The sequence below is a fragment of the Drosophila mauritiana genome, chromosome 3L (genome assembly GCF_004382145.1).
Source record: "Drosophila mauritiana strain mau12 chromosome 3L, ASM438214v1, whole genome shotgun sequence".
NCBI lineage: Eukaryota > Metazoa > Arthropoda > Insecta > Diptera > Drosophilidae > Drosophila > Drosophila mauritiana.
Window position 1 is genome coordinate 12,162,588 of NC_046669.1, and position 12,796 is coordinate 12,175,383.

At 47.1% G+C, this 12,796-nt stretch overlaps 2 protein-coding genes across 14 annotated transcripts; one reads left to right on the forward strand and one right to left on the reverse strand.

The window, feature by feature from the left end:
- Positions 1-8: 8 nt before the first annotated feature.
- Positions 9-6,548, reverse strand: LOC117140635 (citron Rho-interacting kinase). Of its 2 annotated transcripts, none has more exons than XM_033303661.1 (7): positions 6,119-6,548; positions 5,633-5,877; positions 5,214-5,576; positions 3,787-5,154; positions 2,067-3,569; positions 1,809-2,004; positions 9-1,746 (listed from the first exon to the last, which is right to left on the reverse strand). In XM_033303661.1, the coding sequence occupies exons 1-7, from the start codon at positions 6,402-6,404 to the stop codon at positions 131-133; spliced, it is 5,577 nt and encodes a 1,858-aa protein (XP_033159552.1). In that variant the 5' UTR covers positions 6,405-6,548; the 3' UTR covers positions 9-130. The 2 variants fall into 2 exon arrangements, with proteins under 2 accessions (XP_033159552.1, XP_033159553.1); XM_033303662.1 differs by having other exon boundaries at positions 5,226-5,576; positions 6,119-6,547.
- Positions 6,549-6,777: 229 nt separating this feature from the next.
- Positions 6,778-12,615, forward strand: LOC117140637 (protein LSM14 homolog B). Of its 12 annotated transcripts, none has more exons than XM_033303672.1 (7): positions 6,779-7,309; positions 8,331-8,831; positions 9,229-9,761; positions 9,826-10,026; positions 10,271-10,500; positions 10,563-10,918; positions 10,992-12,615. In XM_033303672.1, the coding sequence occupies exons 1-7, from the start codon at positions 7,189-7,191 to the stop codon at positions 10,997-10,999; spliced, it is 1,950 nt and encodes a 649-aa protein (XP_033159563.1). In that variant the 5' UTR covers positions 6,779-7,188; the 3' UTR covers positions 11,000-12,615. The 12 variants fall into 12 exon arrangements, with proteins under 12 accessions (XP_033159564.1, XP_033159566.1, XP_033159563.1 ...); XM_033303664.1 differs by having other exon boundaries at positions 6,780-7,309; positions 9,826-10,056; XM_033303666.1 differs by having other exon boundaries at positions 6,780-7,309; positions 9,826-10,056; positions 10,566-10,918.
- Positions 12,616-12,796: the final 181 nt, after the last annotated feature.

The window sequence follows — 12,796 nt, forward strand, 5'->3', positions numbered from 1 at the left end:
GACAAATGTTGTGACAAGTTAAAATAATAATTATTCGGATTTATATCATATCCTAATCCTAGAAATAACTACTACTACTGAGTTTGTAGTATTATGCTTTGTCCATTTGCTTAGTTAAAATATCCTTCATCTATAAGCTATTTCCGGTGACCGTCGAGCCCAAAGTCACGGAAGTGGCCACTGATGACAGCGTTTCCATGGAGATATTGAACTTCTGCTTGAATGCCTGCATCGTGTCCAGATGGTAGATCTTCTGTGTTCCATTGCAGGGCCTCTGATCGATGGCCACGGCATAGAGATTGACATCTCCGCTGTTGGCCAGCAGCGTGGACATGTAGTGGGGCAAGTAGACGCGCTGCAGCTCCGGGGATTCCAAAGTCTCCGATGCGTTGTCACCGCTGCTCATTTCCTTGCTGAACGACCGATGCAAACGTACTATCTGCACGCTTTGGTAGTGGGCAATGAATAGGAATGGCTCGCGGTAAACAAATCCAGTGGGTGCATAGACCCAGTTCAGATCGTACGGCCTGGATCTGCAGCCAAACTCGTCCACAAAGACGCCATATTCGGCAAAGCAGAGCAGATACTCCTGCCGTGAGATGCGCACAGCAGTTAGGGGCTGGCACTTGGCAGTGCTCTCCATTGACTTATCGGAGAGATCCACAAACTCCTCAGCCGCATAATTGTCCAAATCGATCTCGTAGAACTTATCCGAGCTAACAATGGCCGAGTGACGCGTAAAGAATATGGAAGTGACTGGCGTGGCCGTGTCCAAGGCTCGAACTGGCTTAAACATGTGCAGCTTAAGGTCGTACTTCAAAATGACAATCCTAGTGGACGTGGCCGCAATAGCCACCGAATCCAATGCGTTCTCCGCCTCATCGGAGATCAGCACTAGTTTCCATTTCTCCGAGGGCGTGCGATTGGCAAAAGGCAGCTCAATGGCCGAGGTCTCCAGCACAGGCTTGTGACACGAACTGGAGCTCTGGCAGCGTGACTCCAGCTGGCGGTAGTCACATTGATAGAGCTTCTCGCCCACTGTGCCCACCATGATAGCCTTGGCCAGGCGCTTGCAGATGGACATGCAGCTCACCGACTCGAGACCAGTAATGTGCACCAATCGCTGCGAGTCCAAGTGATACGCGTACAGTCCCGTGTTACAGCCCAAAAGGAGTATTTGCTGCTCGGCCACTTCAAAGGCGCAGTTCACTTCGATCTCCTTCCGTGCCTGATCTTCTGCACCATCCGAACTGTAGACCAACGATCCAATGTACTCGCCACCGCTGGTTGTACCACCCGCACTATCTACGCTATCCAAAGTCAAGCTGGAGACAGATTGAACACTGCTTAGATCATCGGCTGGCGGTGCAGACGGCTTGGTGGCTCCGCAATGACCCTGAACATTGGAGCGACACTTGCGATGCGTTACATCTTTGCACTCCTTGCATTTCCAGAATGGCGAACCGGCAACGCCAGCCTGTCCGCAAACTACACAGTTGGCTGCATCCACCTTGGACTCCTGCAGGGCCAGTTCGAAACGGTGATGAGCCTGGTTCTCAATGGTTACTTTAGTCGGTTTCTCCGCCGTTGACTTCAACTCCAACTGGCTGGTGGTGCGCTTCAGGGGCAGCTGCTGCTTCTGTGGCGAACGTGGCAAGGCAGCAATGCTCACGGGCCTCTGTTTGGGTGCATCGGAGTCGCCATTTATGGCTGCTGATTTGCGTGGAGAGCGCAGGGTTGCAGTTCCTAAAGGAAATATACAATTAGTAAGTGATACAACCATCAAGTGAAAACTAAAGAAAGCCCACCATTCAACTGAGCCAACTGCTCCTTCAGCAAGCTGTTCATCTTTTGTTCTCGCTTCAGTTCCTCCTTTAGAGCGCGATACAGAATGGAAGATTCCACGTCACTGGGTGACACGTTCTCCTTGTTTGTGTGGCTAGAACCGAAAAGTTTGTCCGCCAATGTCTTTTTCTTCTTGGCGGACAGGTCCTCAACTTTGAGCTAAAATATAAATTTAATCTCATTAAATATTCTGTATAAAAAAATATATCAACTAGCTATACCTGAAGGTAGTCAATAAGCTTTTTGTGCTGCGCCAGAGTGGCATTCGATTTAATGTCCCGCTGCACGTAGAACTGCTCCTTCTCGGCCAAAGTGTCCTGAAGGGAATCGATCTCCGCGTGCAAGTTGGCTTGCGCAGACTCCAAGTCCCTTATCTCCGCCTGGAGATTGCCCACCTCCTCCTTCTTGTGGAACAGCTCGCTGAGAATTCTAGCATTTTCCTCCTTCAGACTAACCATTTCGCGATTCGAATCCGCCGTTTGGGCTTCGTAATTGGCATTTTGCCCATCCAAAAGTTCAGCTCTCTCCTGGGTGGCAAACAGCGCGTTAGTCTGCTCCACCAACTGATCCTGCTGCGCCACCAGCTTCTTCTGCTGCTCCTTGAGATTGAGGCGAAGTTCCTCGATTTCCGATGCCAACACTTGAGCACGCTGCTCCGCCAGACGCTTTTCAGCTTCCACCGCAGTTAGTTGCTTTCGCAGATCAGTTAATTGATCGTTGCGCTCTCGCAGTTTCTCATGAAGAGTATCAAGTTGAGATTTCTGGGATTTATTTCGATCCTGCTCAGATTTAAGCATGGTCTCTACTTCAGTCAGCTGGCTGTCGGTAATGCTACACGCGTACTTCAACCTCTGGAAGTTATCGGTGAGCTGTTTCAGCTCCTTCTGTAAGACGAGACAAGAGTCATTCGCTTTTCTGCTCTTTTCGCGCTCCTTCTGCAGTTCGCGTGTGTTATTCTTCTGTTCCAATGTTAGACCATCGAATCGGGATTGGATTTGCCTGAGTTTCTGGCGCAGTTCCGTCTCCTGTTGTTCTAATCTGTGCACATTGGCCAAGTGCTCGATTATCTCCGACTTGCACTTCATGCGCTCCTGCTCGGCCTTTTCCCATTGGCGGTGCTCCTTGAGGACATCCCTTTTGGCGGCCGCCAGTTCCTGCTTTAGCTCCTCGATGCGAGACTCCCGCTGGCGAGTTTCCTCCTGAGACGTCTTGAGCATTCTCTGTGATTCATCGCTGGCGTTTTGCACCTTTTTGATGCGATCCTCGGTGAGTTCCATGCGACGCGCCAGTAACTTCTTCTCGGACAAAGCTTCCTCGAGTTGTTTCTCCACCTTCCAGAGCGATAGATTCGCTGTACGCGCTGCCTGACGTTCCACAATCATCTGCTCCCGCACTGCTGCCAATTTATCCTCCAGCTTCTCGTTCTGCCGCTCGAGCATATCACCAACGGTTTCACCTTCTTGCTTACGCGATGAGTGCGATTTCGTGGGTGATAGACTCTGCTCGTTAAAGCGCTCAAGCATTTGCTCCAGTTTGGTGACCAGTGTCTGCAGTTGATCGGCTCGTCCCTTCTGATGGTTTTCACTCTCTTTGGCGGCTAACAAGTCAGCGCGAAGTTGGTCCTCAATGGCATTCAGTTCGGTCAAAGATCCAGGCGCAGTTTCGTAGGGGGAAACGTGGGAGGCTAGTGAGGATTCAGCCAGCTGGCAGCGGCATTCGGCGAGCTAGTTGGAATTAATTCATAAAGTATATTTACAAATTACACATCATTAATTCCATTGAAAGCTTTGTTCTTAATTAAAAATCATTAAAACTTTCAGTTTGACACCAAATAAAAAAAAAACAAACAATCACAGCCTGCTTACATTTCTTTCTATATAAATATTTGTTGCACAATATTGCATTAATTGAATTAAACAATACAGATGAATAACCACCTACCTGCAATTCCCTCTCAAGTCGATGACATTCGGCTCGAACTTCTTGGGTTTCATTCTCCTTCAGCTGCAGCTTCGTCTCCAGTTTGACCTTTTCCGCATGAAGCTCATTATTGGAGGCGATCTCCTGGTTTAGACGCCGCAGGATTTCTTCGATGTTCCGCTCGGTAGCATTCTTCGCTTCCTGGGTCGACTTGCTGGAGGATATGGACTCGTCCAGCTCGGTGCGTATTTCCTTTATCTCCATTGTCATGCGTCGGTTTGTATCCTGCGAGTCGCGAACCTTTTTCCGGAGATCAGTCAGCTTTTGCTCATACGACTCGGCCATTTGGCGCCTCTGCTCCTCATGGTTCGTCTCAGACTTGAGATTCTGCTCCTTGATCTGCTGCAGCATATCCTTGTAGTTTTGCAACTTCATGGACAAATGCTTGCACTCTTCGAACTTGGCATTGAACTCCAGTTCACGGGCATCTAGCTTTTGCAGCGTGGATGCCAGCTCTTGTTTTTTGTCCGCCAATTGTTTCTCATATCGTTGCTCCGATGCGATCTTGGCTTCTTCGTACTTTTGGCGATTCAGGCGGAGAAGATCGGTGATAGTGGCTTCCTTCTTGGACCACATTTCCTCGTCTATTTTGGCCGAACTTTGGAGCGTCTTTATTTGCGTCTTGCAAGTGGTCAGCTCCATTGTTTTCTCCTTGATAATCTGTTGCAACTTCTTAATTTCCATTTTAGCATCGGCCACCACCTGAGATTTGTTATCGGTCTTCCTAAGCGATTGCTGAGCCCGCAAAAGATCTTGTTTCAGCATGGTAATCTCATTCTCTCTAGTCTTCAGCTTCTGCAGCAGTTCCTTTAGCTTCTCCTGCAGCTTTTCATCGGTTGTAGCAGAAATTGCCGATTTTTCCATGTGCACAAAACTGTACCCAATGAATGGCAGATCCTTGCCACTGAAATCATTCGATTTCATGTTGGTTGTGAGCGACTTTTTTGCTACTCCCTTTTCCCTGCGAGTCTTATGACGAATTCCGTCCTCGAAATTGGAGGTATCATCGTCAGACCTAACAGTTGGTATAATCGGTGGAACCTGCGAGCGAATGGAGCCCCACGGAATTTCGCTGAAGAAGGGGTGATTCTTAATGCGCTCATAGGACAATCGCTTCGAAGGATTTGTGACCAGTGACTCAATCAGATTTCTATAGTTAACGGACACCTTCAAGTCGGCGGGAAAGCTGATGAGCTCTTTGAGGTGACTCTCCTCGCAGTGGGAGAGAATCTTGGAGTATGTCTCGTGTACATTGTCCTCGTGAAAAGGTGTTGTTTCGCATATTAACTCATATCCTATAATACCCATGGACCAATAATCGCAGCTGACCTACAAAATGAGTTCTTGTTTTAGCTATGGAATTTCCAAACCAAACTCTGCGATCGTACAATTCTACTCACATCGTGCATCGACTTGGACAGCTTGTAGGTGGATATGGTCTGCAGCAGCTCTGGAGCTATGTAATCCGGTGTTCCCACCGGCGACAAACTCAGCACATGGCCATCGCGATCCAAGGCAGCGGCATTACCGAAATCAGCCAGTTTTATATGACCGAAACGATCAATCAGTATATTTTCAGGCTTTATATCCCGATGCACATAGCCCATCTCGTGCAATGTGTGCAGTGCCACTGTGAGTTCGGCCAGATAGAAACGAGCCAAGTCCTCATCGAATGGGCCATGGCGAGACATCAAGCTGAGAAGGTCTCCGCCGGGCATGTACTCCATGACCAGGTACAGATTGTCGTTATCCTAAGAGATAAGTCAATTTAAGTACTGAAATATGCGAAAATATGGAAATTACAAACCTGAAAGGCGTACTGCAGATTGATCAGCCATTCAGAGTTGCGAATGGACATGATATCGCGCTCCTCCTTGACTTGTGACGTCGTCACCACCGACTTTTTGATCTTCTTCATGGCGTATATGTCGTTGGTTTGGCGCTCCACCACCAGGTGAACGTTGCCAAAGTATCCTTGGCCAATAAGCGTCTTAATGAGGAAGTCATCTGCGTTGACCCTGAGTTTGCGGGTCTCCTCTATGATGGGACGAACTGGAGTAGGAAATTAGATGGTATTATAATGCGTAATTTGGCATGAGATCTATTTTCAAGGAGGGAAACAAGAACTACATGTATGTTCTAATCTATGAGATTATTTTTCTAATAATTTTTAATTTGGCATATGATAAGCAAAAGTAGACTCCTCTCTGACCCCAAGAAAGTAAAAATGGGGCTTCTGAGTTCCATTTCTATAGAATGGTAGATACTCCATCCGAAAACCCTGCTGACTCACATTTGTTGACAAACTCGGCGATGTTGCGATCGCGCTTCTTCAGCGTGTCCTTGTCGCACTCATTGTACAGCAGACAGAAGGCGTCCAGGAGTCCCTCGCGGCAGATGGCCTCAGCCACGGCGGCGCTGGTGGTGCTCACGGGTACGATGCTCCTCCTGGTGGAGGCGGGAATACCCGATCCGGTGGCGCTTCCAGCGGGCTTCGCACAGACGCCAGCACCTTTGCCCAGAATCAAGTTGTTCAGGCGCGCGGTGCGCACGCTAATTGGCTCCAGCTTGGGTGGCATGATGGACTCACTTTTATTTGCAATTTTCTCACATAAATAATACACTTAGAAATCCGTAAAATGCCAGAGCATTTCTTTGCCGTTTCGCTTTGAAAAAAATGCGCCGAGGGAAGCCGAAGAACCAGGGATGCGAGCTCACTTGTCAGAGTTGTATTTAGGTTTGCAATCAGGGCTGCACTGTGGAAGAGAATAAAATTTGAATTTTAATGCAAACAGAGAACGTATAAATACTGAAACAGCCTTATTTACTTTTCGCAACCTTTTGAAGCGTCTGCTTTTATATTTTGAACAGTTTTGCACATAAACAGTTATTATTATTTCGCTGCCGCGCCGCTGCTATACACCCGCGCTTTCCAACACCGTCGCGGCTCTCGCTCGTATGCATCGTTCATTTTCGACGGGTAGGTTTTCGCAGACGGACGGAGCAAAGATTTGTGCATCGAAAATTGCAATTTTCACATTTGGAGCCGTGTGTGCAGCATCACAGACATTGGAAAAGCGCTTGTCGCACTTGTGCAAAAACACAGCTTGATCAAGCAAACGCGGCTGGAAGGCGATTGGCCGCAAATTCGCCCTGGAACTGGAACGCAATTGCGTGTGAAAAAAAGTCGGAAAAAAAAGTAAAAGAAGAGCAGAGACTGAAACCGTCGAGAAATCGTTGTCGTCGCGCTCGCTATAATTGTTTGCTTTTGACGGAGAAATTCGTGTGCCTGTTGGCAGAAACATTTAATAATAGTTTGTATTTTCGGCGTGAGTGCGCAGTGAAGTATCGAAGTAGTTCAAGATGAGCGGGGGATTACCGGAGTTGGGCTCCAAAATCAGCCTCATTTCCAAGGCGGACATTCGATACGAGGGCCGCCTGTACACGGTGGATCCGCAGGAGTGCACCATTGCGCTCTCGAGTGGTAAGTATTTAATACGAAAACCGCCCACGTAATTGCCATATAGCCCCATATATGTACATATACGGGATATATGTGGGTGCCGTAATCTTCGCCAAAAAAAAAAAGAAAGACAAAATTCGTGTAAAAAAACGGTTCATCGCAAAAGAAAATGGATTCTGTCCATTTCTCTTGTGTTGGTGGCTCTACTCTTTCTTTCCTTTTTGTTCGTTTCTTTTTGTTAGTTTTTACAGTAATTTCATACTCTGGGGACGGTGAGTGCAATTGCCGCCACTGCTCCGCTCTCTCCATTTCGACAGCCTTCTCTCGCTCTTCCACTTATGCTTTTTGTTTGTCATGTTGGCTTTGGCCTGTTTTTGTCTTTGGCTTGTTGTTGTACAGTGTTGCTTTTGCAATTTACATGGCACACATACACCCGCGCACAAAGTAACGAACAACAGCAAGGCCCCAATGCAATTTGTTTATTTGCAAATACAATTTCGATTTGGCGCGCGATAACGGGATCCAAGGGCTCCCGTTACGGATGTCAGTGCCCTGGTAGCCGAAAAGGAGGAACGGAGAACGCACAAATACCGGCAAAACATGCGTTCCCCAGTTGAGGTTAAATTTGAAACGCGGCCTAACCTTAATGGGTTTACAAGGTTGCCGCAATCCAAGTAATTCGGCTTTTGAACAATTGCATTACATAATGTGCAGCATACATTTTAAAACAATTGGAATATAAACTTGAAAGGTGTGTGCTCAGAAAGTTCCATTTACTAGATGGACCACTTTCTAAACCGACTTACAACGCCGGTTAGGCAAAAAAGGTAGTTTCTAACTTTATTTCTAGTGGAAAAAGTTGCCAATTCAAAAGTTTCGTTTTGTGGAAGATCTTTTCTAAAGCAATGAAATAAAAATTGCAGCTGTGATAAGAAAACTTTATTGTACAAAGTTTTTCTATTGCACTCAAATAATAATAACTTAATCCTCTTTATAAGATTTAATATAACTCAATTCTTTTTAACCCTCTCTCCTTTTCCAGTGCGATCCTTCGGTACAGAAGATCGGGACACCCAGTTCCAGATAGCGCCGCAGTCGCAGATCTACGACTACATCCTCTTCCGTGGCTCGGACATCAAGGACATTCGCGTTGTCAACAACCACACGCTGCCGCACCACAATGACCCGGCGATCATGCAGGCGCAGCTCCAGAACGGACCGCCCCAGATGCCGCAGCATTTCCCCATGCCCAGCGGGATGAGCGCTCCGCCGCAGCAGCAACAGGTGCCGTCGCAGCAACCGCCCCAGATGCCAAGCGGTGGAGGCAGTGGTGGTGCTGGCGGAGCAGGCGCTCCTGGCGGCGGCGGACCCGGCTACGGTAATGGCAATCCGTTCGGCAACCTCGGCGGTCCCAATCTGGCCAACATGGTGGGCAATGCGGGCGGATCGCTTGCACCCGGTTCCGGTGCTCCGGGCAGCGGACCCTTCATGCACATCGGCGGCAATCAGCAACAGCCGAAGCCCCAGCAGCAGAAACAGCCAAGTGAGTTGGGTTAGAGCACACATTACTATAATTACATTGCACACAAGAAGAACATTTCATTTGTGATTTTAAATCAAAATTATTTTCCTGGTAAAAAGCGATTGCTATTTTAAAAAACGAAAATTCCGGAAATAGTTTAAGATATGGTTTATTTTGTGGTTTTATCCGATAAGGGAGCATGTCGATTTAACTGCTTAAAAATGGCGCCCGATTTTATCAAATGTCCGTTTTTTAATTATTTTATAAAACTAATTTCACTCAGCCCTTTAGAAAAGTTAATGTCACAATTTGATAAAGTATTTAACACATGTATTTGTTTGGACTAATGTTTTTGGTGCCCACACGCATTACTCTCTCCTTTACTTTCGTCCTCGTTGCGTCCTCTATATGTGTACAGTTTCCGTTCTAGACATGCTGGCCGGTGCCTCGCGATCGACGACACCCATTAGCCTGATTGTGAGTCCCACGGCGGAGCTGACCCAACAGCAGCAGCTGCACCAGCAACAGAACGCTGGCCAGGGTGGCAACGGACGCGATGCAGGACATAAGCGCCAGAACCACCAGCAGCAACAGAATCAGCAGCAGCAGCAACGTGGCGGTTCCAGCCACAACAACATGCAACAGCAGCAACGAGGCGGCGGCAGCGGAACGGACTTCTATAACCAGCAGCGGGATCGTCGGGACTCCGGCCGTCAAATGGACAACAACTACAGCAACAACTACAACAACAATAATAATCAGCGCAATCGCGGCGGCGGCAATGGAATGCAACAGCAGCAGCGAGGAGGAAACGGCGGCGGTGGAGGCGGCGGAAACGGAGGTGGAAACAACCCGGCCTGGAACATGCATCGCGGCAACCAGAACTCGAACAACATGATGAACATGCGCAACCGCGGCATGGGTTCACGCGGCCCCATGCGACCCAATCAGGTACACATGCTGGTGACTCAGTGCTATAGATGGTTTATTAACCCCTGGCGTTCACATTTTGCAGGGCTATCGTCCGCAGTCGGCCAATAATCAGAACAAGCCGCGGAACAAGATCAAGTTCGAGGGTGACTTCGATTTCGAGCAGGCTAACAACAAGTTCGAGGAACTGCGCTCCCAGCTGGCCAAGCTCAAGGTGGCCGAGGATGGTGCACCCAAGCCAGCCACCAATGCAACGGCCGCCACTGCAACTGCAACCAATGAGCAGGTGGGTGAGAAGGTTGAAGGCGTACACACAGTAAGTCCACACACACTTTTTATTTTTTATACACTACAAATTAGTTATAAATGAAGGGCACTAGATAAGATAAGATGAGTTTATTAACTAAGAAGGTATAAGCAGTTCAGTTTTTAAATCTTAGTTATTTAATGCTTGTTTAAGTTCAGTTTAAGTTACATTTTCAATACGATCGTTTTAAGAGTTACTCACAAATTGCATCATCTGCTTGCAGCTGAATGGCGAGACCGACAAGAAGGATGATTCTGGCAATGAGACCGGCGCTGGAGAGCACGAGCCCGAGGAGGATGACGTTGCTGTGTGCTACGACAAGACCAAATCGTTCTTCGACAACATCTCGTGCGAGGCTGCCCAGGATCGCAGCAAGAACAAGAAGAACGATTGGCGCCAGGAGCGCAAGTTGAACACTGAGACCTTCGGAGTGTCCTCCACACGACGTGGCAGGTGAGTCCAATCGAAGCAATCAAGCAAATGCAGTGTGGCTCACCAACTGAATGTATTCCAAGCAGTTACCGCGGACGCAACCATTTCTACAACAATAATGGCAACGTGGGCGGAGGGGGCATCGGCGGCATGAACTCGGGATACGGAGGAGCGCCCGGCTACAACAGGAACAACTATCGCATGGGCGGCGGCGGTGGCAACTTCCGGAACAGGAGCAACAACCGCAACAACGGAGGCGGTCGTGGCGGAAACGGAATGCCAAACATCACCAACGGCAACACCGCTGCTGCGCTGAAGGCGGCCAACAGTGCTGGCAACGGATCCAATGCCACGGACTCCAGTGCACCCAATGCCACAACCGCGACGACAAAGTCGACGTCCCTCTTGCCAGAGCAGACGCAACAGGTGGCGGCAGTTTGTGAGTAGCAATTACACCTAAGCACTTCATTTGCAGCATGTGTGCTCACATGTGTGTGTGTTTACCTTTGCAGCACAATAGTGCCGTCCGGCCAGTGGAAAGCCACTTTAAATATATACCAACCACAACCAACAAACCACAAATTGATAGATGCGAATTGAGAGGAGCGTTAAGTAAATAACCTATTCATTGCAAAGCTAATTATTCGAAGCAAACCAATCAAGTGACCCGAACGATCGACGACACACAGGCTCTTATTATCAGGAATTTCGAGTTATGGATCCAGCGGCATAATATATTTGTATAATTAAATTAGTGTTACAATTCTCACGACGTCCTGGGGCGCACTCCGCTGCTGCCCGCCCACCACCAACGTGTGCTTGGCGATGATAGCGCTCTACGATTCGATTAATGATTACTGATTAGCGACTAGCGCGAATGTGAATGTGAATGTGAACCGAACCGAACCGAACCGAACCGGCCATGTGTTAGGCTTTGTGTAAATGGCTGGTTCCAACGCCTTGCGCTGAGCAGAAAGCAGGGCATTGATAAGGAGGAGCAGATAATGGCACGCCAGCATACATACATATATATATTTAGTAAGAACATAGTTAAGCATAAGTATGAAAAGCTACAAAAAACAAAACAGAACACAACAAAAGCAACCATTTAGCAAGGAGAGGAGCAAGGAGATTTGGCGGAGGAGCCGATAACAACAATAATGAAATTAATGGAGTAAACCAATTAAATCCATGGAATTCCCAAATCTATAATAATGGCTAACTTAATACGTTTTTATTTGAATGAAAGAGTAACGAATCGATTGTAATATTGTATTTCTTGTGGGCGTAAAACATCGACAAACGCTCGACCCGTTTTACTAGCATTTAAAACTATTATTTAAGAGCATTTTAAACATGAAAAAAGAAAATAAAATCGGCAGCTACGCGCTTCTATCAAAAGCACAATTGTAAAAAGTCAATCCCAGCTCAGCTGCAATGAATGAATGAAGTCTCCGAATGAAAATGTTAAACGAAAAACCCCAACAACAAAAAAGAAAACATAACCAATCATTAGCAAATTTGTCCAAAAAAGAAAAGCCCAAAAATTCGGTTTTCGTACAGTTTATTTTCTCCGATCTCGTTTGGGCAAGGGAAATTATACTTACGATTCGATTCGATTTGAAAAGATACGATACTGTGGTGATGATGTTCTCAATGTAAATGTTTAAGATTGATTGTGTGATTCACTGGCTGCTGCGCTTGAAATCGAGGCCTTGAAAGCGAGTGAAGTACGCGTATCTCCAGCTGAAATCCTTTAGATATTTGTTTGTTATCCTTGTATCCAGATATATATATTTGTACTCAGCACAAGCCCAGTCCAGTTTGGTCAGTTAACACGCTTGGCAGAGCGGAGAGGGATGAGGATGAGGATGGGGATGAGCTGGCGGAGTGACCACACACATTTCAATATTATGTAATCATAAATTATGTATCTAATTGTATGTAATATGTATATCTCCATATATGCTCACTCTGATTAGCTCCACATATGTATGTTTGTATATAAATACGCAATTATCGAGTTGAACACTGAAAAGAAAGCATGTTTCGCAAGTAATGGCTAAAATGTAAAGACTACCACGTATGGAAATTAAAAACTAAATATACCATGTAATAAAGGATAATTGAATTCAAGCAGTAAGCAACTACGGTTAACATTTTCATTGTACCATCGGCATATCCAGGACGATATCCTTCGCCATTTCCGATGCAGCCTCACGACGAAGGAAACGCAGATCTGGGAGCCACGGATTTATGTATGCATGAGCCTTTGTACAATGTCCTGGAGATTCGATTTAACTCCCGCCCCTAAGAT

Bases quoted from the DNA above. Each gene is read 5' to 3' on its own strand.
- LOC117140635 (XM_033303661.1), bottom strand. From the start codon at position 6,404: ATGCCACCCAAGCTGGAGCCAATTAGCGTGCGCACCGCGCGCCTGAAC. The intron at 3,570-3,786 runs GTAGGTGGTTAT...AATTCCAACTAG, and splicing joins GACTTGAGAGGGAATTGCAG to CTCGCCGAATGCCGCTGCCA. The intron at 1,747-1,808 runs GTGGGCTTTCTT...TATTTCCTTTAG, and splicing joins GCAGTTGGCTCAGTTGAATG to GAACTGCAACCCTGCGCTCT.
- LOC117140637 (XM_033303665.1), top strand. From the start codon at position 7,189: ATGAGCGGGGGATTACCGGAGTTGGGCTCCAAAATCAGCCTCATTTCC. The intron at 10,057-10,270 runs GTAAGTCCACAC...ATCTGCTTGCAG, and splicing joins AGGTTGAAGGCGTACACACA to CTGAATGGCGAGACCGACAA. The intron at 10,501-10,562 runs GTGAGTCCAATC...ATGTATTCCAAG, and splicing joins TCCTCCACACGACGTGGCAG to CAGTTACCGCGGACGCAACC.